At 38.3% G+C, this 25,648-nt stretch overlaps 1 protein-coding gene across 1 annotated transcript in view; it reads left to right on the forward strand.

The window, feature by feature from the left end:
• Positions 1-25,648, forward strand: part of CSMD1 (CUB and Sushi multiple domains 1) — a 1,072,463-nt gene that overhangs the window by 735,147 nt on the left and 311,668 nt on the right. Inside the window, exon 12 of the mRNA XM_063298442.1 lies at positions 25,217-25,320. Within this exon, the coding sequence (XP_063154512.1) occupies positions 25,217-25,320 (104 nt within the window). The remainder of the gene's footprint in view (positions 1-25,216; positions 25,321-25,648) is intronic.

Consider the following 25,648-nt stretch of genomic DNA (forward strand, 5'->3'; position numbering starts at 1 on the left):
CCACCTCCAACTTCTTGAAAGATTCCATCAATGTTGCCTCTGTAAAATTTTGCAAATTACTTGGGAAGGTAGGTGGACTAATGTTAGCATACTGGAAGAAGCGAAGACCACCTATGTTGAGACAATGATCATCCAACATCAACTTTGCTGGACCGGCCATGTTGTTTGAATGCCTGATCATGGTCTTCCAAAGCAGCTATTTTACTTCCAACTTAAGAACTGAAAACGGAATATTGGTGGACAGCAAAAGAGATTAAAAGACGTTCTCAAAGCTAATTTTAAAAAGTTTAATATCAGCACTGAGAACTGGGAAGTCCTAACTCGTGAGTGTTTAAATTGGAGATCAGTCCTTATTAAAGGCACTAAGGACTTTGAAGAAGCACGTGTACAGGGTGAAAGGGAGAAGCGAGCTAAGAGGAAGGCACATCAAGCAAATCCTCATTGTGACTGTCTTCCACCTGGAAATTTATGTCCTCGTTGTGGGAGGTTGCGCAGATCCAGAATTGGACTTTACAGCCACTTACAGATCCACTGTTAAGATTTTAATCCTGGAAGACAATCTTACTTGGCTACGAGTCATCACCAATGCACTTGAAACCCTCCTTTCTAGCGAGTTTTCTCTGAAGAGCACGTCACCAGAAATTGAGGAGCTTGGATTAGGCCACTGGAGAAAAATGAAGGGAGTTATAATATGTCTGATCATTATCATTATCATGGATATATAGCCTCTTGAAGGTTTGTAGATACATTTTGTGGTGGTAAAAGGTACCCCTCCAGACACATGAGAACTCCATTCACTACCGAACCTATGGGATGCCTCCCCGCACAACCATACATGCAAACTAATTAAAGTGTGTTGTTGTAATAAAACATTCACAGCAAGATGAATTGACCCTGAGTGGCAACAGGGGGAAGAATCACTCAGGAACTAGTGGCCCAGTAAACCAAATTGCTGATGATATTCATTGGCCATATCTCAGAGATAGTATAGCCAGCATGCAGACCTAGTAGGAAGGGATGAATAACAAGAAAATCACCCAGATGAGTTTATCAACAGCATTCCAACAAGATGCTGCAATTTACACTGTAGCTGCCTTTTTCTTTGCCTTGTCTTTGAACTGTAGTAGGCCAAACGCATATAAGCTGCGGTTCTGCTTTTGCTCAGGGCTGATGCTCAGGAAATGGCCAGTGCTTTGCTTGGAGACCAGTGTACACTGTTGTTGTTCGTGTGTTTCATAAATTTCAAAGGAATTTGATTGCTTTAGGTGAGCCAGGTTGTGGCCACAACATTTTGGTGCTGTGACTCAGATCAGAAGGATGAGAGGGGAGACAGACGATCATGTGCAGAGCGCTCCTGCCACTTTGCAGGCCTGTGGTTTCTACCCCTTCCCTTTTTCTCTCTGACCCTGAGCCCCTGTGAAGATAACCTGGGCAAATGTTAATTGGGGCAGGGAATTGTTTGTATGGTAAAAACCCTGCGAAGGGCAGGTTCCACATGAGGGGCTCTACAAAGGGAAAGACCAGGGTGGGTGCAAAATATATCCAGGTATAAAGAAAACTCTGCACGGGCTGGTTTGAGTTGTTGCCAGCAGATTATGTGAAAGGTCACAAGTATGGATAGCTTGACATATGTTTTGGATTCTGCTCACTGACTGTGGGGTGCAAGTGACAACAATTTAAAAAAAAAAACAGAAATGGGTTTCAGCTTCAAGGTGTGTTTATGTATATATGTGTGTGTGTAGAGAGAGATGCATAAAAATATAATAAAGTTAAAAATTCTCATACTCAGAGTCAGGTTTTGGAAGGATTTTTTTGTGTGGGTGGGGGGCCAACAGGACCTAATTGGATTGCCATTGTGTTTTTTGAGATTTCCTCGAAGTTTCCAGACTTTCCTGCAGCCTTGGGATTTCCTGATAATTTCTGAACCTGTTTAACTTTTTCAAGAGCACCCACAGTCAGCTAAACATTGTCTCAATCAATCGAAATTACCAAATATATAGAGAGAATAAGTTGTATGGCTGAAGTTCTGTGCATAGTCTAACAGTGTCTAAAAATTGCAGCCAAGTTGATACATTTCAACACAAGAGAGGCTCTTGTCCATGAAAGAATATAATTCCACAAATATTATAATCTAAAATGCAGCTACCTGCTTGGTCATAAATTTTTGTAATCTCTTTGTTATAAAATGAGTAAGAGCATTGTATTGTGCACATGCTTTTGTATAACTTGTTATTTGTGGCTAAGTGTAATCAATGTTTTGAGACAGGTTTTTGATTTTTCCAGTGGGACTTTGCTCTGAATCTGAATCTGAAAGATGCACACAACAGTAGAAAATACATGAATTTGTGGAGGTAGCCAAAGTGAATTTGAAAAAAAAAAAAAAAACCTACAGGAAGATTAGTTTGTTAAGTGTGTCTAAGAATGTATTTGGCAGATTTCTGATCAAAAAGATTAGTCACGCAGGTGATGTGCAGAGCTAAGTTTTGCTTTTCATTTCATCAAAAAATGTATAAATGTGAGAAAGAAGTATGTTGTAAGATTGTTGATTTTATTTTTTATTCATCTATCATATTTCTTCACCTCCCATCTCAACAAAAGACTCTTGGTGGAGAAAGTGTAGAATCAAGTGAAAAGACTTGAATTATGGAATGAATTGAATGTTGATTAGTGAATATAGTAGGACTGGTATACGATAGAAGTAAAGTTTGATTTAGAATAAATGGATTTTTAAAAAACTCTTTAATCTATAAATAGTAAAAAAACAATGGCCAAATACAAGCAATAATAAATATACAGAGATAAATCTTAAAAAGGAGGCGGTGGGAGCTGCACTTGTTATTTAGGCGAGGAATTGATTCCTGTTTTAGTCAGGATTTTTGTTTTTGTTTGTTTATTTTGCATTAAAGGCTTCAAACATATATAGGAGTGAGAATTAGGCTTATCAGCAGAAGTGTAAAGTAACTTAAACTTAGAAGATGTTACTTAAGACATATATGTGGTAAAACAAGAGATAGGGTCAAGAATGAATGAATGGATGCTTGATGAATGTGGATTGAATATAAATGTGATGGATCGGTACAAGAAAAATATATTGAGGTAGTTTGATCATAAAGAGAGAATGCAGGAAAATCAAACTGCAAAATAAATATATGAAGGAAGAGAGAAGACGAAGAAAGTTCTGTTTGGGTGGAACTGATGAGATCCTAAAGAAAGAACAAGAAGCAGAATAAAAGGGTGCATGGATGCAGTGGAAGCAAAGACAGTTTGTATGGATACACAGGTAATGGAGAGATGTAGTGAAATGGTCTTAGGGACAGACTGTAGACTTAGATTCCCAGAATGTTTTTGGTAGATATAAAGAAATTTTGAGATTTAAAGCCCTGATATCTAGCTTTCAAGCATTTTCATGCAAACTTGAAGACTGAAACATTGAAAATTACCTGTTTCAAACAAAATGCAGATACTTTTATGATTTAACTCTAAAGTCTAATGCCACCCCTTCCCCCCAGTGGCATTTGCAGGGTAATATGAAAATTGGCAAGATGGTAGACAAGCACTATGATGCAAACCCTGCCTTTCTGAACTTCTTAGAAGTCTTCATTTTGTTTTTGTTTTTGTTTTTGTTTTTTTCCCCCAGCTATGTAAATGGTCTGAAATCTTCCAGAACAAGCAACCTCATATACTTCATTTTTCATATTTGTCTGTTCATATCATATCTTCACCAAAATACATGGCACACATTGTATATACTGTATGCCCTTGACTCTGTTGGTGTATATATGTATATAAGTCGTACATATGTTCAGTGGAATTCCCCAGGCTTATAACTCCAAGGGACTTCAATCTGCCTTCTTTGGGCCTGGAGTAAGAGGTCGCTCATGACTTATGGCCACTATGACAACCTTGGACCTGGTCCAACTTACTAAAGGCCCAGTTCACAGCAAAGGTCACACATTGGATCTGGTCTTGGGGCAGTGGCTTTGTGATCTGGTGTTGGTGGATGTTAACCTCATTTCCTTGCCAAGGACAGATCATGCCCTCTTGGACCTAGAGTTCTCCATTGCCTTCCACCACCCCCTACTAAATGGCATGGGACTGTTTTATTTGTGGGATTGCCTCTCCCTGCCCATCCCACCAAGTCAGATAGGGTGGGTGTGCTCCAGAGCTATTCCCTTAAAAGTTGTCACCTGGCAAGACCTAGGAAGCATGCTTTCTCTGTAGCTGCCCCTGTCCTGGGGAACCCTTCCCCCAGAGATCTGGCAAGCCCCCACCCTCCTTGAAGAGCTGGCTTTTCCCACGAGCATTGAGGTAGGATGATGCTGGAGCCCAGTAAGGCGGTATGTGTCTGTATGGCAGAGTGTTGTCCTGGGGCCCCATGAGTTTTTATAGAGTTTTTATTGATTTTTTATTCTGATTGTTTTTTGGGGGGATTGTTTTTTACTGTTTTGTGTGCTGCTCAGGATTGTTGTTACAATATGGGAGGCTATACAACTCTTTTAAAATGAAATATATAAATGCCATTAAGAATGCTGACATTCTGACACTGATGTCCATGCTATGTATTCTGCAAAAAAATATTGTATGCTGTTTTGCATTATCGGATTTCAGCTTCTGCATTTGTCTTTACACAGTAATTGAATACTGCAGAAATAGTAGTTTCCCAGGCAAATGAAATATGCATAACTAAAACTTTCACTGGACGTTGCATAATAATATACATTCTTGGAATGATTCGAAAGTTATAATTCACTCAAGTTCCTTTGGGAACATTAGGAATCATAATAGTCATTGCTGAACAACATAGCAAATATTACAGCATGTTCATTCCTGAGTAATCTGTGGGTATTTATTGTGTATGTATTGACTTTATACATTTCTCATTGTATTAAGGAAAAATTCTCTTTGCACCAAATAAGTATAAAATAAATGTGATTATACATTTTGCTAGTTGTGATGTACTCAAGAATTTATTTTGCTGTTTCAATCTTATATTGCTTTATAGAGAAAAGTAAAAATATAGTTGATGAATTTGTGCTTTATAGTGTTCCAAAAGTAGATGACAGATTTAATGGCTGGGGAAAATACACTTTAATGTAAGTTATACTTTCTATTAGTGGAAATGATTTTGAAGATGGGACAAAAATCTGCCTGCAACTTGATCAAAGTAAGGAAAAAAAAGTAGCATATCTCACTTTAGATTCATTTTTTCCCATCTAAGCATTTCATACTATTGGGAAATGGTACTCCAGGCTGAATTATACCCAGGTTTACATACTGCACTGTAATTGCCTGGAGGGAGATTTATTTATTTATTCATTTATTTATTCCAATTTTGAATTCATGATATAAAAATGAGAGTTGTTGTTGTTTATTCGTTTAGTCGCTTCCGACTCTTCGTGACTTCATGGACCAGCCCACGCCAGAGCTTCCTGTCGGTCGTCAACACCCCCAGCTCCCCCAGGGACGAGTCCGTCACCTCTAGAATATCATCCATCCATCTTGCCCTTGGTCGGCCCCTCTTCCTTTTGCCTTCCACTCTCCCTAGCATCAGCATCTTCTCCAGGGTGTCCTGTCTTCTCATGATGTGGCCAAAGTATTTCAGTTTTGCCTTTAATATCATTCCCTCAAGTGAGCAGTCTGGCTTTATTTCCTGGAGGATGGACTGGTTGGATCTTCTTGCAGTCCAAGGCACTCTCAGAATTTTCCTCCAACACCACAGTTCAAAAGCATCGATCTTCCTTCGCTCAGCCTTCCTTATGGTCCAGCTCTCGCAGCCATATGTTACTACAGGGAACACCATTGCTTTAACTATGCGGGCCTTTGTTGTCAGTGTGATGTCTCTGCTCTTAACTATTTTATCAAGATTGGTCATTGCTCTTCTTCCAAGGATTAAGCGTCTTCTGATTTCCTGACTGCAGTCAGCATCTGCAGTAATCTTTGCACCTAGGAATACAAAGTCTTTCACTGCTTCTACATTTTCTCCCTCTATTTGCCAGTTATCAATCAAGCTGGTTGCCATAATCTTGGTTTTTTTGAGGTTTAGCTGCAAACCAGCTTTTGCACTTTCTTCTTTCACCTTCATCATAAGGCTCCTCAGTTCCTCTTCACTTTCAGCCATCAAAGTGGTATCATCTGCATATCTGAGATTGTTAATGTTTCTTCCAGAGATTTTAACTCCAGCCTTGGATTCCTCAAGGCCAGCTTGTCGCATGATGTGTTCTGCATACAAGTTGAATAGGTAGGGTGAGAGTATACAGCCCTGCCGTACTCCTTTCCCAATCTTAAACCAGTCTGTTGTTCCGTGGTCTGTTCTTACTGTTGCTACTTGGTCGTTATACAGATTCTTCAGGAGGCAGACAAGATGACTTGGTATCCCCATACCACTAAGAACTTGCCACAATTTGTTATGGTCCACACAGTCAAAGGCTTTAGAATAGTCAATAAAACAGAAATATATGTTTTTCTGAAACTCCCTGGCTTTTTCCATTATCCAGCGGATATTGGCAATTTGGTCTCTAGTTCCTCTGCCTTTTCTAAATCCAGCTTGTACGTCTGGCAATTCTCCCTCCATGAACTGCTGAAGTCTACCTTGCAGGATCTTGAGCATTACCTTACTGGCATGTGAAATGAGTGCCACTGTTCGATAGTTTGAACATTCTTTAGTGTTTCCCTTTTTTGATATGGGGATATAAGTTGATTTTTTCCAGTCTGATGGCCATTCTTGTGTTTTCCAAATTTGCTGGCATATAGCATGCATTACCTTGACAGCATCATCTTGCAAGATTTTGAACAGTTCAGCTGGGATGCCGTCGTCTCCTGTTGCCTTGTTATTAGCAATGCTTCTTAAGGCCCACTCAACCTCACTCTTCAGGATGTCTGGCTCTAGCTCACCGACCACACTGTCAAAGCTATCCCCGATATTGTTATCCTTCCTATACAGGTTTTCTGTATATTCTTGCCACCTTTTCTTGATCTCTTCTTCTTCTGTTAGGTCCTTGCCATCTTTGTTTTTGATCATGCCCATTTTTGCCTGGAATTTACCTCCAATGTTTCTAATTTTCTGGAAGAGGTCTCTTGTCCTTCCTATTCTATTGTCTTCTTCCACTTCCGCACATTGCTTGTTTAAAAATAATTCCTTATCTCTTCTGGCTAACCTCTGGAATTTTGCATTTAATTGGGCATATCTCCCCCTATCACTGTTGCCTTTTGCTTTCCTTCTTTCTTGGGCTACTTCTAGTGTCTCAGCAGACAGCCATTTTGCCTTCTTGGTTTTCTCTTTCTTTGGGATGTATTTTGTTGCCGCCTCCTGAACAATGCTGCCAACTTCTGTCCAGAGTTCTTCCGGGACCCTATCTACTAAGTCCAGTCCCTTAAATCTATTCTTCACCTCCACTGCATATTCCTTAGGAATATTAGTGAGCTCATATCTAGCTGATCTGTGGGTCTTCCCTAATCTCTTTAGTCTGATCCTAAATTGTGCAAGAAGAAGTTCGTGATCTGAACTACAGTCAGCTCCAGGCCTTGTTTTTACCGACTGTACAGATGTCCGCCACCTTTGGCTGCAAAGGATGTAATCAATCTGATTTCGGTGTTGTCCATCTGGTGAAGTCCATGTATAAAGCCGTCTCTTAGGTTGTTGGAAGAGAGTGTTTGTTATGCAGAGTGAATTGTCTTGGCAAAATTCTATCAGCCTGTGTCCTGCTTCGTTTTGTTCTCCCAGGCCATACTTACCTGTAATTCGAGGTGTCATTTGACTGCCCACCTTAGCATTCCAGTCTCCTGTGATGAAAATAACATCTCTTTTAGGCGTGTTGTCCAGTAGGTGCTGCAGATCCTCATAGAACTGCTCTACTTCAGCTTCTTCAGCATTTGTGGTTGGGGCGTATATTTGGATCACTGTGATGTTAGATGGCTTGCCCTGAATTCGAATTGAGATCATTCTATCATTTTTTGGGTTGTATCCAAGCACTGCTTTAGCCACTTTACTATTAATTATGAAGGCTACTCCATTTCTTCTGTGGTCCTCTTGTCCGCAGTAGTAGATCTGGTGGTCATTTGATGTGAAGTGGCCCATTCCAGTCCATTTCAGTTCACTGACGCCCAGAATGTCTATCTTTAATCTTGACATCTCACCAATAACCACATCCAATTTGCCCTGGCTCATAGATCTTACATTCCAGGTTCCGATGGTGTGTTGATCCTTAGAACATCGGATTCGCCGTTCACCACCAGCACCGTCGGCCGCTAGCCGTCCTTTCGGCTTTGAGCTAGCTGCGTCATCACGTCTGGGGCTAGTTGAGCTCATCCTCTGTTCCTCCCCAGTAGCATTTTGACCATCTTCCGACCTGGGGGTCTCATCTTCCGATGGTATACCGACATATCTCTGGTTGTACTGATCCATTTAGTTTTCACGGCAAGAATACTGAGGTGGGTTGCCATTACCTTCCCCAGGGATCGCATTTAGTCTGACCTCTCTGTCATGACCTTCCCGTCTTGGGTGGCCCTTCACGGTTTAGCTCATGGCATCATTGAGGTGCTCAAGCTCCAGCACCACGACAAGGTAACAATCCTTTGCTGAAGAAAAATGAGAGTACAAGTACAATATAATAAAAAATATAATACACCATATATCAAATATCTCTAACAAGGGGAGGTCCATCCGCTCTACCTCAAGGCCTGCAGGAACACCCTGGTCTTTAACACCTTCTAGATTGCCATCAGGGTGAGACCTGTCCAGATCTCAGGGGGGGCCTCATTCCAGTCGGCAGGCACCATGACAGAGAACGTGCCCTTCCTGGGTGCTGAAAGATAACACTGTTTGATCAAGGGGACCTAGAATGTACCCACTCTATTGTCTCTTACTGACTGGACAGAAACAACAGAACATAGGCAGTCCCTCAAATAACTAGGTCCTATACCATATAGGATTTTACAGATGATAACCAGCACCTTGAATTCCACCTGCAAGCCAACTGGCAACCAATGCAGCTTGTGAAGCAGCAGGGACACATGCACATACTGTGACACATCCATGCTGCTGCCTTCTGACAAGTTGCAGCTTCTGAGTGGTCTTCAAAGGCAGTCACATATAGAGCACTTTGAGCCATGAGGTAGTCGCAAGGCAGTTTTCTAACATGGGGTCATATCCTGAGTCATATCCTGAGTGTATGCTGACTGCTGCTGGCCATTCAGTAGTCCTGTGCTCATGTAGTTATCTGCTATCATCTTGTGAATTCCATTGTAAAAGATTAGCCCTTTTCCCCATCCCCCACTACTACCCCCAGTATTGTTAGCCAGAGCATTTTAGGAGCAAACCAGGTAATTAATGGTTCCATTTTACAAATCTAGTTTGATTGATTGATGGATGGATGGATTGATTGATGATAGGATTTTGTTTTGTATTTTTATTTCTCCAGAGTAACTGTTTGCTCAGGGAAGTCACCATTATCGTTACGGAAGGCAGCTTTCTTCTGTGGAGCATACATACTCCAGGGATGCAGCTTTTTATTGGGCCTGTGGCTCTGAAGGAAAGCAATACATTTTGCCCTAAACCATATCCCATGGTCCCAATCCTAATTTACCCCCATAGAAGGTGGAGTCTTTTAAACCACTTTAATTGAATACTGGCAAAGTCCTCTTGCTGGTGTTACTTTTAGTTGGAACACTTCTTTTGGAAAACCGATATAGGCTTAATCCTTTTCAGGGGAAGCAATTGGTGCTTCCACATTCCTCCGGAAAAACACAAAACATCCTTGGAACTATTCTGACTTTCTTCTAGTACTTCATCAGAGAATTGTGTTGAAACAAAATACTGCAACAAAAATAGTTTGCAGGGAATATTATTTTTTTAAGCTTGAAATCCACCCCAATTCACTGATATTTTCCATTTCTCTTTCTGTTCGTAACTTTGATATTGTCTCTCATCCACTGTATTAATCATCCAAATAGTTTTGTGGCCCATCACTTCTTAGCTTTCCTTTTGCTGGGTAAGCATGTTATTTTCAGATTTAAAAAACAACAGCAGCTAGATTTCCCATTCCTTGAATTTATCTGGTTGTTTCTGCTGTCATTATTGCTTCAGTTAATCTTTTTTGACAAAGTGGGTGGACATTGTAGTTTTCTTCTATTCCATTGATCTCTTGTTCAGCTAACCCCTCTGGAAATCATTCATCTAACATTTCAAAAAAAAAAATTAAATTAGTATCTTTTAAAGTTTTATTACATGCCACATTGTCTCCTATCTATCATCTCATTCTTTATTTATTACCACAGTGTCTGTGCAATATATCCTTCCTGCTACAAAAGAAGATGGCAAATTCTTTTAAGGCTGCAGTCCTAAAATTAATTGCTTGAGGAACATCTTCATATCGATCAATGGGCCCTACTGTTGTGTAACTACATTTAGTAGTAGTTAAAAGTTGTTCTTTGGCATATGTGGGGACTGAACTCTCCACTGTGTACTTACCATATAGTAGTAAGAATGCTGCAGATCAGTGGGTGGTAGTATACTGACTTTCATACTTCTGTGCATATGCAAAATGGAACATCACACCAAACCCCACCGAAGACAAGAGAATGGGTTCATATATTTATTTATCAGCTGCATATACATAAATCCGCAGATAACTAAATTGAGAATAACAAGTGCACCTGTATATTATCTTCAGTGAACCATCACATCTGTCAAAATATATCATGTATTGTTACTTTAGCAGACCCAGATTAGGCATATTAATAACGACTGACAAATGGAATGGAATCACATAGCCTCCACAAATGTTGAGAATTAGCTGGAGGAGTTTGACCGTCAGATCTACGTAGATTGGCCACCTCTTTGTTGTTATTTTTGCCTTTAATTAAATGGAATAACAACAACAGCAACTAGAAAGAACAGAAGAATATTCTTTAAAAAAGAGAAGAGCAAGCAACAACAAAATATATAAGGGCTTTTCATAATGCATTTTTGAATGTAAAGTTTTATACAGCAGTCTTAATAAAGGGTTGCCTATTTCACTGTAATAATTCCTACCATAATGTACATCTGTAAGCAACTTGTTCAGAAGTTGCAAATAATATCAGGTCTTTAATCCGTTGAGTAACTGGGACCATAAATGTACCTTTTGAATGGGAAGAACTAGTGTCTGAGCAAAAAGGAGGATATGGAGACTTCAATGTCCACCATCAATTTCCATGTGATAGATACATAGATTAAAAGAAATGGATGCCCCAAAATATTAGACTCTGTCTCAAAATTAATGTATGTAATTTTTTTCATCCCCCAACATAGCAACTTTAGGATATCTAAAGACTTAGGATATGACCTTGGGCCAGTCACTCTCTCTCAGCCCAACTCACCTCACAGGATTCTTGTTGTGGGGAAAATAGGAGGAAGAAGGAGCATTAGGTATGTTCGCCACCTTGAGTTATTCATAAAAATAATAAAGGTGGGATAAAAATTGCACAAATAAATAAATAAATAAATCACAAAATATACTGAATGAAGTAACATACATAAAGAAGTATTATTTTCATTACCTCTTCAGTAACATGATTTACCCATTCATTTTTAATACAAATGCAGTGGGGTCCAATAAGTCTGAAAATATTATTTTTATTGACTAACTTGTAGTCTAAGAACTACTGAAAATTCTGATACAGACATTAAGGCAGTTTTCCACTGTTTAGGCAAAATAGGGATCTTCAATGTCTTTCTCTATTCAGTCTTGAAAATCCACACATCAAACTGACGTGTATCATGGGCTTTCCTGTCTCCGAGATTTAATGATTACTTCCAATAATTTAGATGTCTCCAAAACTGAAAAGGCCACTAATCCAAATTGAGATGTCATAGTTGTAAATACTGACAATGAGTGGCATCTCTTTGTAATTTCTCATCAGTTTCAGATCAGTGAAAGTTGGATGACTTGGTCAAAATTTTGTGTGACAAACAGAAATCCAAATACATTTCTGGAGAGTTACTTCTATTCAGTTTCTTTGAACTCTAGTGGTTCTTTTCAAGCTCAGCCTTGTACTTCTGTTCGGAGTACCGTAAGTGATCATACTCTTCTTGTAGCACATTTATTCTTTTACCTAATATTTGGCTCTACTTATAATCCATTGGCCTTCTTTCAGTTTGAATATGGTTTTACAGCATGAAACTATGCATGGTGAATATAAACTATTAATTACCCACTCGTCTCGTCTTGTTTTGTGTCAGAAATGCAGGAAATAGAAAAGGGGAAAGTACTAATTAAAAGTTAAAAAGTTAAAAACATTTAACAAAAATATAAAATTTATATAACTCTAGCCCAGTGCCAGGCCACATTGCTGGCAGAGGTGTTTCCAACCAATAAGTCACTCTGTGTACATGTCAGTCCCAAAGGGAGGGCACTGTAAAAGATGGGTAGTTGTTTGAATATTGCCACATTCGCAGCAAATATCCTTGCCCTCAAGGAGAAACCCCAATTTTTCCATATAATCTTTAGTTCTGGCCAAACCAGTGCGCAGTCTGTTTAAACAACTCCAAACCGTCCACTCTTCCTCCGAACCTCCAGGCAACTCCCCAAGTGGCTCTATCCAGTTATGATGATGTTTTACTTGAGATTACCCACTTATACAGATTTATATATATTCAGTGTAAGAGAAGATATGTTGGTGTATATATTACCTTTAATATCCACATTTTTAATAATGCCATAAAAATAGCTGTGGCTTTTATGTTGATATAACATTTTCATATATGATCCCCAGAAGCCACAAATACATTCTTAAGTAAACTATGGAGTGCATGTGTATTTCAAACTAGAAAAAAATAAAAATATGTTTGCTGTTTAATCAAATCTCACTTTCTACTTTCACAGCTTCCTTTAAAAAATACAACATCTTTTAAAGCATCAACAAAGAACTAGAAATATATAGACATTATCTTGTTTAGCTTTGGGACATAATATATTTAACATCATCCTTTTTTTCTTTACCTTTTTAAAATCATGTTTCATTGTTTCCTCTTTTTCATCCATCTGCTTCTTCGAATTACTCTTAAAATGTCAAAGAATGTGTACTGTACTGTCAGTGCTATATGCTGATCATCCCCAGCCTGACATTTTCCAGGCCATTGGTCAAGCTGGTAGGAACTCTTACCTCCTACTCCAATTTCTGGGAGTTACACTACTATCAGTGTATCTGGAGAATGCCAAATTTAAGTAGGTTGTCAAATGCTATTCTAGTAACTTCCTTTTCATTAATACAGTTTTGTCTACTAACCTTAAATTCCTACTTTCAATCTTGCCTTTCCCAGCAATTTAAATCTTATATTTTTCCAAAACTCTGGAACCATGAACACACAAATTTATTTAGAGCTTAATAGAGTTGTATTTAATTTGTTATGTTTATACTGTAATCTTTACATTTTTAAACATACACACAGATACATTTCTAAAAAAAATGACTTGTCAATGTGCACTGCATCTCACATCTGTCTTGTTAAATAGTTATTTAGTGATACTTTTGCTTAAGTGTTAAATTGTTCAGATATTTATTATTATAAATTCTGAGGTCTATTTTAAAAATGAATTTAAATGAATCACAGCACTGGGGTATAACTGTGACTACTGTGTTCTTAGATTTTCTATACATTTTAATATAGCTTTTTCTGAATATTGTCATTGCATATTCATTATGTATGATCTTTGAGTTTGCTGACAGGAATTTTTGTCTTTGCTGGGATTCTGCAAAGTTTCAAAGGGGTGCTTCAGTTCAACAAAGATTAGATTGAATCACTTCACAAAAGCTGATTTATGACTCCATTGGGTGACTTTGCTGATTAGGCAGATTTTCTGCTGCTCTTGGAGCTTTTACAATGTACAATGTTGGAACTTCATTTCCATGTATGGAGAACACTGGGGGTGTGAATGGTGTCAGGTGGATAGCTGACTAATACATTTTATCACTGTAGTAAACTCTCAATCTATCAGAATTCTTTTGAGATGGCAAGGCTAACCTTGCTTTGAGCTCCATTTACTTCCATAGCTCTCCATTTCTTTAATATGGGCAGCCCAGGATCTTAATTTTGCTTGCTGTTGTGCCAATAGGATGTTATACTGATTCTCAAAACACAACTGGAAATTGATATATATCATATAAAACAGAATACATTTTTCAGAAAAAATAATACATGGAAACACACTCTCTATTAGACCTTAAATGCGTTTATGAAGGTCAAGATATGTTCATATGTTAATGGAATAAAGACGGTACAAAACCCAGAAGGCTGAAAGAAAATTTAATGTTGCATGGTGGTGGTGGTGGTGATACAGTTTTTGTCTCTATTTGGAATAGCTTTATGGATTTTTCAAAGTGTTTACTGCATGGTGGTACCACCTCATGCCACTTGGAAGTATGCATACTGAAACTTTTTTGTTACAGTAGCATTCCTGTAGTTTTCCAGTGCTGATGTAGTAATGCTGATGTTGAAGGAATTGAAATGGTTTCCTTTTCATTACCTGGATCATCTGAGGTTACAAGTTGGGGAGCTTATTTATTTATTTATTTATTTATTTATTTATTTATTTATTTATTTATTTATTTATTTATTTATTTATTTATTTATTTATTTATTTATTTATTTATTTATTTATTTATTTGATTTGATTTGATTTGATTTCTATAGCCACCCATCTCAGCGAGTGACTCTGGGTGGCTTACAATAAAACTATAAAACAATTAAAACAATTACAGTTAAAACAGTTAAAACATAAAATAAATACAAAATAAATATACATGGCTGCCAAGTGAGCAATGCATGGATGTTAATACAGCCAAGAGATGGGACCATCCACATGCCTGAGGCCCCAGGCCTGGGCACAAAGCCAGGTCTTCATGGCCTTACGGAAGGCCAACAGGGTCGGGGACATCCTAATTTCTGGAGGGAGGATGTTCCAGAGGGCAGGCGGTATGGAAGAGAAGGCACACCTTCTAGTTCCCGGCAACTGACACACCCTGGCTGACGGGACCCGCAGCATACCCAACCTACTAGATCGAATTGGACGGGCAGAAACAACTGGGAGAAGGCGGTCCCTTAGGTAACCCGGCCCCAAGCCATGAAGGGCTTTAAAGGTGACAACCAGCACCTTGAATTGTACCCGGAAGCATACCGGCAACCAATGCAGCTCACGTAGCAGTAGTGTTACATGTGTCAAGTACCCAACACCATTCACTATCCGTGCAGCTGCATTCTGTACCTATTGAAGTTTCCGAATGCTCTTCAAGGGCAGCCCCGTGTAGAGCGCATTACAGTAGTCCAGACGGGAGGTCACGAGGGCATATATAAATTTCCATATTCTAAAGGTATTGCCAGAAGAGGCCTTTAGGAAACAGATTTGGTCATTCATTTTATGCGGGATGAATTAAGAATATCTTCATTATAGACTTGGAATATCTGCAGTGACATTTTGAACTACAGCTGATTTTTTTTTTTAAAGTTATACCTAAGTGGATTGAACGTCTCATTTTATTTAATAACCTTTTTCTGTCGAGTAAGTTTTCCTTAACAGATTTACAGAAAATGAAGGTAGACTGTACATTTTATTTGTATTATGATTTTTTTTTTAAAAGTACAGAGTTAAGAACAGGAAGTAAGCTGCATTATTTAACAAGTAAGAAAAAGCAAAATCATATTACAACAATCATAAAGAACGCAGCCACTTTTGAGCTGGATGATTAAATATAACTTTTAATGGTATATTTGACATAATCAGCTAATCCATATTAATAAAAGTCAGTGATGAAGTCAGTGGAAAAAAAATAATGCTGTCTTCAAAAGGTGTTCATATTTTTTCTACATTCTCTGGTTCTTTTTTATTTGGAAATTAAAGGGTCATTTGGGTATGGAGAGGGTGGTAAGCTTACAGCTTCAAAGGTCTTGGAAATTTACACCCTTTTAGGCTAGGCTTAGACCAAGCTACTGAGACTTCATTGGATGACTTCTGGCAAGTACAGGACTGGGGTAGTATGTCCCTCCTGGTCCTCCTGGATTTCCCAGCAGTTTTTGATACTGCTGATCATGATATCCTTCTGGACCAGCTCAGGGTGTTAGGAATGGGAGGCATTGTTCTGCAGTGATTCTCCTTCTTCCAGGACCAGTTCCAGTCATTATTGGGGAAAAGGAGAGATGCAGCCTCAGTCCCCTCTGCAACTTGGGTGGCCCAGGACTTGACCATCTCCCCTCTTCTTTTTAACATCTACATGAAACCAGTGGGTGGGTTATCCATCAGCAGGGTGAAGATTTCTATGACATGTGATACTTTTTCTGGAACCTTTATTTGAATTTATAAGTAAGTTAAAACATGTTTTAGAGTAATCTGGTAAGAATTAGATGCTTTTTATTTTGCCTGAAAAGTCATATTTTGACTTTTTAAAGGTGTTAGGTCATATTTCTGCTTAATTTTGTAACAAACGTCATATTTTGGCCATATTTTGGTCATTGGCAACCCTCCAGCAAAGAAAGTGAGAATTTGCCTGTTTTTTCTTTTCTTATTTGCTTCCCAACTCAGAGCTCTGTGTGTGTGTGTGTGGGTGTGTGTGTAAGAGAAGGAGAGAAACCTTTTTTAAAATGACTTCAGCAGGCAGAGGCTTCTCCCCTGACCAGGCCTGAAAAAAAGAGTGAGAATTTGCTTATTTATTGTTCTTTTTCTCATTTGCTCCCCAGCTCAGGTGTGTATGTGTGTGTTCGAGGTGGTGGAGTCACGTGAGAGCTGCAATCTGATTTCAACATGCCTGAAAGTAGATGTTCAGCGAGTGTGAAATTACAGCGTCTTGTTCAAAAATTTGGGGAGCAGATTTTCAGTAGTAGTGGTGATATTTTGTTTGGTAAATTGTGTGAAGTTAAGGTATCAGTCCAAAAGTGTTTTAATATCCAACAATATTGTTATACCGTGAAACACAAGAGTTGTTTAGCAAGAGTTACCTTCACTGAGAACAGGAAACATCTCCTTTTCGAGAGAGCTTCTTCTTCAACTGCAGGTTCATCAAATACCCAGTCAGAATTTTGAACGGATCTCTGTACAATGATGGTTACTTCAAATATTCCCTTAAGGAAATTAGATAGTGGTAGCCTCAGGCATTTTTTGGAGAAGTCACCTGGTTCCAAATGAATCAACTGTAAGGAAAAATTACATCTCTGCCTGCTATGAAGATGTGTTAGAAAAGATAAGATCTGCTGTTGACAACAATAAGATATGGGTTTCAATAGATGAAACAAGTGATGTAAATGGAAGATATGTAGCCAGTGTTATTATTGGTACTCTGAAATGTGACAAGCCTGGTGAAGTGTTTCTTCTAACATGTGAAACTCTACAAAAAGTAAACAATTCCACTATTGCTATGCTCTTTGACGATTCTATGAAATTACTATGGCTGGATGGTGTAAAAGGGGGAAATATCCTCTTTGTAATAGATGCCACTCCATACATGATTAAAGCAGCCAAGGGACTTAAACTTATTTATCCAAAAATGATCCATATCACATGCCTTGCACATGGTTTACACAGAGTGGCCAAAGAGATTCAAAGCAACTATCCTGATGTAGATAAGATAATTTCAAACGGGAAAAAATGTTCATTAAAGCTCTACTTCAAGTACAAAAGTTCAAAGAAATTGCTCCTACTTTGGCTGTACCTCCCCAACCTGTCGTGACGTGTTGGGGGACTTGGCTGGATGCAGCTATGTATTTTTTCACAAATTATGTTTCCTTGTGGCAGATAGTTAAAGAATTTGACTGCTGTGAATCTTCCTCCCTCAAGATTGTATAAGATTCCTCTTCTGAAACCTTGGCTGGAAACTTAGCACATATAGGATCTAACTTCAGTGGATTATCAAGAGCAATCACTTGCCTTGAAACTGTAGGAATGGAACTTAATGGTGCACTGAACGTTGTAAAACAAACTGAGAGTGATTTAAAGTGAGCAAAGGGGAAAGTGGCTGAAAAAATTAGTGATAAACTGCAAAGAGTGCTGCAATCTAATCCAGGTTATTCAACACTTTGCAAAATAAGTAACGTCCTAAATGGACTAGAAGCAAAATTTGAAGACTTCAAGCCAGAATTTTCTCCAGATGAGTTTGATTTTTCCAAATTTGTTCCTATAACCTTTTGTGATGTCGAATGGAGTTTCTCCAGATACAAGAACATACTAGTGGACAACAGAAGGAGTTTTGAGTTTGATAACCTTAAGATGCACGTGGTCATCCAATGCAATTCTGCTGTTAATGAAAACTACTCCAGGGATGACCATTTTACTCTCAAAATATTCATTTGATTCCTTCAATAATAGCACTTCTGCACTGGAAGTGAAGAATAAACTTTTTAATTTGTGTGTGTGTGTGTGTGTGTAAGCACAGATTTTTTTAAAATTGGGTGCTAATTTCAGAAAAATAGTAAAGTCATATTTTTGCTTTAAAAGTCATAGTTTAATTGGTCATATTTAAATGGTTTTAAGTTCATAAATGCTTGCATATTTCTAACATTTTTAGGTCATAGAAATCCTTACCCTATCCATCAGTATAGGGTAAATACCATCAGTATTCTGATGATGCTCAGTTGTACATTTCTGCTCTGGCTGCCCAAGTGATGCTGTCAAGGTTTTTTTCCCCAGTGCCTGGAAGTTGTGGGGGATGGAGAAGAACAGGCTTTAACACAACCCTAGCAAGACCAAGTAGCTTTTGGGTTTTAGTGCCCCCCCCATCTGGGAATGTTCTATCTGATTCTGAATGGGATTGCACTCCCCCCAAGTTGGTGCACCTTCTGGACTTACAGCTTCTGCTCAATGAGCAGGTGGCAGCCCTGACCAGTAGGGCCTTTGCACAACTTCCTCTTGCACACTAACTGTATCCCTTCCTGGAACAGAAGGCTCTGCTCTCAGTTGCTTATGATTTAATTTCACTTGGACTACTGAAATGCACTCTAGATGGGGCTGCACTTGGAGCAATCAGAAGCTGCAGTTGGTCCAAAGTGCTATGACACAATCAGTTTTGGTGCAGCCTGGTACACCCTTGTAATACCTTTGCTTTGTGAGCTGTCCTGTCTTCCATTAGGCTTCTGGGGGCAATTGAAAGGTCCATCAGATCCAACAAGGTGGACATGCTCCAGGTACCTTCTCTATAACTGCCATCTAGTGGGTCCTAGGGAGTGTGTCTTCTCTATCATGGTGCCTGCCTTATAGGACGGAATGACCTCAACCTTGTTAGACTTCTGGAAAGTCTTGAAGACCTAACTTTTTTCCTGAGGTGTTGGGGCCAGGCTATTAGTAGAGCCAAACCATATATGGTTTGATTAGATTACAGTTTTTAGGAGCCCCAGCTTTGTGTTAACATTGTTTTATTATTTCTTGTTTATATGTTTGTATTGTGAACTGTTCAGGGTCATAGGATTGATATAGGTGTCTATTTAAATTCTGTAAATACATAGACAAACACATTTTTGTTGTTCTTTGGCTTCATTCTAACGCTTTCAAGTCATTATTGATTCCTGGTGACTACCTGGACTAGTTAACTGCAGTTTTCTTGGCAAGATTTTTGGAGGTATTTTGCCCTTGGCTGTTTTCTAGACCTGAAAGAGGGTGACTGGCCCAAAGTCACCCAGCTGATTTCATGCCTAGGGTAGGACAAGAACTCATGGTCTGGACAGGGGTTTTTTGTGCAGTGATACTGAAAGGCACCTTGATTTCCTATTAGAATTTTTTTTAGTCTGTAGTAAAGATACCAGTTCATATGCTAAATATTATTTATAATTATTATTAACTGGGAATGACATGGGGTATACTTTTCCCAATTAAATTCTATGTTTTGTATCATAATACGATTTGCAGAATTACTCATTGTAGTATCTTAATTTGTTATTGCTCTGAGATAAAAGATGCATTACTTAATTCTGAGGACTAGTTTTATATTTCCCCACTAAATAGAGGCTTTGGTCTGACTGCTTTATTAATATGACAACAAATGTAGCACTTTTATGCAACCACAGCAAGTTTTCTTTAAAAATTAATTTGTGCTGGATATAATTTTAGTATGCTGTAATGGAAAGTTTGGGAAGCAAATTCTAAAGAAGAAAATACTTTGTAGAACTGCCTGTTACACTTGCTGCCAATGGAAGTTATTCCACAAGCAGAAGTTATATCTTCAGTTAAACTTTGTGTATGTTTCAGGTTTATATATTCTACAGTTATGTCATGGGGGGCTCGGGTTTGGAGTCCATGGGGGGTTCAGGCTCGGAGTCAGAGTCAGATGACGAGGACAGGTGGCCAGCCCCTCATGTAGGGTTGGAGGGCGAGCAGACAGCTCTAGATAAATGGCCGCCTGAGCAGTCTGAGGAGGTGGGGCTGGTCAGCAAGCAGCAGGCACAGGTGCTGCTGGTTAGTGAGGACGAAGACTCAGAGCTGCCGCCCCCTCCCAGTGCTCGAGAAAGGAGAGCAGAAAGCATGGAGGAGCAGCAGAGGTCGGCGAGGCTACATGTGAGAAAGCAGCCCCTCCCTCCTTAATAAGCTCCACCCAGGTCTGCCCCTATAAAAAGGGAGCCGCAAGTCCAGACCGATCTTTGGAGACAACCGTCTGCTTACTGGACTCCATGTGCCTTGACTCCTGATCAGAAACCTCGTGACCTGACTCTTGACTCTTGGACTCGCTTGACTAATCTTGTTTGAATGTGAAAACTCCCTTAAGGCAAGCTCACGGGACTTTTGATGGCTTGTTTCTATATTGTGTGTGCATTTGCGCTCTCACTGCTTTGCCACCTGTTCATTACCTCACAAATTTACCTCACCAGTTTCTCAGTAAAGTTTTACAGCTGCCTCCCAGGTGTATTGCATGTGATTGGGCTGGGACAGGGCAAGTTATGCTGTCAAAATTCTTTTAATATAGTCTTACCTTGTGTAAAATTTCCAAATATGAAGAAAATACCCATATGGCATTTGTAACCATGTACCATTATGTATAAAAATACTGTGTATAGCTCTAAAATACGTAGGTATACTTATGGAAAATAGTATTCTCTGTGTTTGTTTATATGTACACATGTGGGAAAATATGCTCTATAAATTCAGTGTTGGAACAGAAGAGGTGTTCCACTGGAGTCTGCTAGTATATGTCTCATCACAGCTGTGATTTACCCAGGTGCAGATTCTCATTTAACTCTAGTTATATGTCTGTGCAAATCTGTTCAAAATTACAAAGTATGAGCCTATGACATCCAACCATTTATTGTCCCGGGTTAACAACTAATCAGAGAGTATTAGAAAAAAAGAGAAAGAAAAAGAAAGCTAAAGCCTGTTGCCATTCAAGCAACTTTGTGTATTTATTTTCAGTGAAATGCATAAATCATTGTGACCTGTTTGGATCATTAAAATTTAGCACGAGTATCTTGTGACATCTATGGCTGTTCATAAGATCAACATTGAACAATACTATTTATGGAATGACAGGGAATCGAGTGGAGGGGAAATATATTGCAAAGAACACACAGGCCATCAGATAAATGTTCTCTCTCTTTTCAGAGCCATTTAAAATAGTCAGGAAACAGCTTGCAACTAGCTGGTCTGTCGGTTAATTTGCCATCATTTTTTTTAATGTGGCTTATTTTAGATTACTCCATTTGCTCTATATTAGTTACAATCAGAATCAGGAAACATTTTAAAGCTTTCTTTTCTTAATATGATTTATAGTATCTGAATATATGTAGAACTGAACTGGTAATAGTATAATAACTGTGTTCAATTCATTTCTTTTTTATATGGCAAAGAGCTCTTTACCCTGTTAAATGGAACTCTAAAGCTATAAACTTACAAAAAGACTTTGTCAAATTAACTGTTGGTGTTGTATGATAAGATTATTTTAGCTGCAGCACCAGCATAAAATATTACACTGTACATTTTCTGCAATTTTTATTCAGCTTTAATGTCAGAGGTCAAATCCACCAAAAAGGCTTGTTTTCCATCAGTTTTCCTTCTGAAACCCTAAAATTTGAGTATATTTCAAATTAATTTAGTAGATTAAAACTATTTGGAATTCATTTCATTAGATGCAACATAATAAACCACTGTAACACTTCTAAAACATACTTCTTTACAAAAAGTTGTTAGTTAAATGTAGAATGTAAAACAACAGTTAAATTGATGGAAAGAGGTGAGTTAATAAATTGAATGTTAGGAATGTGAGTAGTTAGGAGGGGGGGTGTGGGTGTGTGAAGGCCAATGAAGACAGATGATAGAATGTATGTTATGTTGGTGTATATAGCACAAAGAGAACCAGCTGAGGAGCAGGTAGAAGAGCCATGCTTGCTTTTAATCCAGGCATTCTGGGATTTAAGGCATTCTGTATGATTTCATCCTAAAAGTAGATAAATCTTATTATGTTATGTAACATATTCCCTACCGTTTTTCTTAATTAATATAAATATTTTGATTGTAGCAAGAGCTGACTTTTACTTTTCAAATTATTTTTTTCATATTTTTTAATATAATTTTGTCATAAATTATTTTTTGAGTTATTAGTAGTGCCCCGCCCCCACTTAGGGATATGAGAAAGTAAAAATATGTATTATTCAACTTCCATTATTCTTCTTTAAATGCAATTTACTGATATAACTATTAAATCTGTTGAAAAATTGAGTATGTGCCATGAAGTCAGTGTCAACTCTTAGTGACCATACAAATTTTCTCCATGCCAATCTGTTTCTTAACCTGTTCTTTCAGGTTTCCCAACAGTGTACCCACTGCCGTTGTAACTGAGTCCATCCACCCTGTTTTTGGTTGTGCTCTTCTCTTTCCTTCCACTTTCCCAGCATTAGAGCTTTCTCCAGAGAGTTAGATCTTCACATAATGTGTGGAAGTAGGATAATTTTAGCCTGGTCATTTGTGCTTCCAGTGAGAACTCTGGGTTGATTTATTCAATGAAACTTTTGTTTATTTTCTTGACAATTCATGGTACTCTCAGGAATCTTCTCCAACACCAAAGTTCAGAAGCATCAATACTTTTCCTATCCTGCTTCTTCAAAGTCCAACTTTCGCTTCCATAGAGTATCACAGGGAATGCCATGGCTTGCACTGTTCTGATCTTTGTACATATAGACATATTACAGCATCATGGTTGCTCTACCAAGTACTAGTCAGGGCATATTTCTTGACTGCTTGCTTCTTTACTGTTGATCCTAAAAGACAGAAGCTATATACCATTTTGACATTTTGATGTCTTCATTGTCAATTCTAAAGCTGGTTTTTGTACCTGTTGTCATTAGTTTGGTCTCTTTTATATTTAATTTTAGTCCCATTTTGCCCTTGCCTCCTTCCCAGGACTGAGAGAGAGTGACTGGCCAAAGGTCACCCAGCTGCTTTGTGCCTAAGGTGGGACCAGAACTCATAGTCTCCTGGTTTCTAGCCTGGTACCTTAACCACTACACCAAATTGGCTCTGTTTATTCATTAGATACATCAGCATATGTGTGTGTGTGTGTGTGTGTGTGTGTGTGTGTGTGTTAAAAAAGGATAAAAGGTAGACAAAATCAGGGAGAGAGAGAGATGTGAGCAACAGAGAAGAATTTATATTATTTATATATCTATCCAGCTATATATTAAAAGACACCGAACTTTCTAGATTCAAAACTGGGGGTTATTAGCATGGACATTCCCCAAAGGAATTTGGTTATTCCACCTTTAACCATTTTATGTAGCTAAATAAAGATAGAAAGTATGACCCCAGATGATCCCTCTGATATTCTGTACAATGAAAGAACCAATTTGGTGGACAGGGATGATGTATCCAATTAATTTACCACATGTCACCAGTATATCTGCAATAAAATAAGTGAAAAAATTGTTTGATGGTTAACATTTGTTTGTGTGTGTACAGTTTCTGATCCTGACTGTCAATAAAGTACACAGTAATTGCCTGAAAGTATATGCAAAGTATCAATGGACTTTTTTTATTCTTGTTGCTCATACTTTGTGTTCCCAGAATTATATTGACTCAAGTGGATTTTTTCTTCCTCCGTGTGAGAATCCTTACTAGATACTGTGTAAGGAACCATGTATAGTGGTGGGGATTATCAGGCATAGCTATAAATCTCTATTCTTTGAGAAATTCAGACATACATTTAGGAACTTAGCTAACAAGAGAAATATCATGAATTTGATACTGCTAGATATGTTGCTTTATTTAGAAAAGAAAAAAAAAAACCTGGATATGCAGAAGATTATCCATCGACAGAGTGGGTTTAAATATTAGGCTTTTTCCTTCTGCCTTTCAAATTCATGAACATTTTACTACAGTATTCTTTCCTTTTCCCACCCTTGAGACTGCAATGCACTTCAATGTTTATACAAAAGCTTTCAGTGATCAGAGTTGCACTTGCTTCCATCTCATCAACTTCAGCCCTTAGAGGGATGGGTAGACTGTACTTGGCTGATGAGGAGAGAAAAAGAGATTAAATGCTGATGATATTTTATGCAAAGAACTTTGGTGTTGGAGAAGACTCCTGAGAATACCATGGACTGCCTGAGTTCTTGCTCGAGGTACAAATGACAAGGCTCAAATTATCCTAGTTCGGGTACATTATGCAAAGACCCAATTCTAATGCTCTAATGCTAGGAAAGGTGGAAATAAAGAGTAGAAGAACACAACCAGCAGCAAGGTGGATGGACGCAGTTACAGTGATAATGAATATACCAATGTAACGTTGGGAGCCTTGAAAGTACAGGTTAAAGAAAGATGGTCATGGAGAAAATCAATGTGGTCTCTAGGAGTCAAAAACAACTTGATGGCACATAATCACATGAAGTCACTTTATAAAGTAGTCACTTTGTGAAGTATGCACAACTTTTAGAATTTGCTGAACTCACATTTGAAACAGTGAGCTATTGCCCCAATCAGCTTTCTAAAGCTATGCCATTAAAGTAGTTTGGCTTTGAAGCACAGATACGGTGACTTTCTGGTTACTATACATGCCAGAGTTTCTTGGTTCTTTAGGGTGCTTTCTGCACAAAAGAAAAAGGTACCAAGGAAGAAGTGACTTTAAGCTACCAGTAAGAACAAAAAGGGCAGAAGGTTATGTACAATAATTCATTTTTCTTTTCCCTGCATCACAGTGTTTAATTCAATCCAATTACTTTTTAGAGACACTCACTCTTTTAGAGAAGCATTGAATTGATTGAAGTATACTTTTCTAATTCTAATAGGTCATAAAGCTTGCTTTTGAAGAATTTGAGCTGGAAAGAGGATATGACACCCTTACAGTAGGAGATGCTGGTAAAGTAGGAGATACAAGAACGGTGTTATATGTGTAAGTGCATTACATTATTCATTGGAAATTCTATTTTGCTTCCTTTTCTAATTCCTTAGATTACAGAGACAATGCTTTTTGTCCCAAAAGTACTGTCAGTGAATAAAAACATTTATGTAGATTCAATAGAATCTTTGAAAAATTACAAGCATCCTAAATACTTTTCTAATATTGTACCAATCAAAATGTGAACAGAAATTATGTCTCTTTATTCTTAATAACTTTCTAGCTCTATTGCTGATTTTGAACAAAAGTTTAGATGTATCCTGATGTTCAATTTCAGTGGTGAGCTTATTATGCGAATGCATGTGCCTTATACAATGTCTTT

The sequence above is a fragment of the Candoia aspera genome, chromosome 1 (assembly GCF_035149785.1).
Source record: "Candoia aspera isolate rCanAsp1 chromosome 1, rCanAsp1.hap2, whole genome shotgun sequence".
NCBI classification, from domain to species: domain Eukaryota; kingdom Metazoa; phylum Chordata; class Lepidosauria; order Squamata; family Boidae; genus Candoia; species Candoia aspera.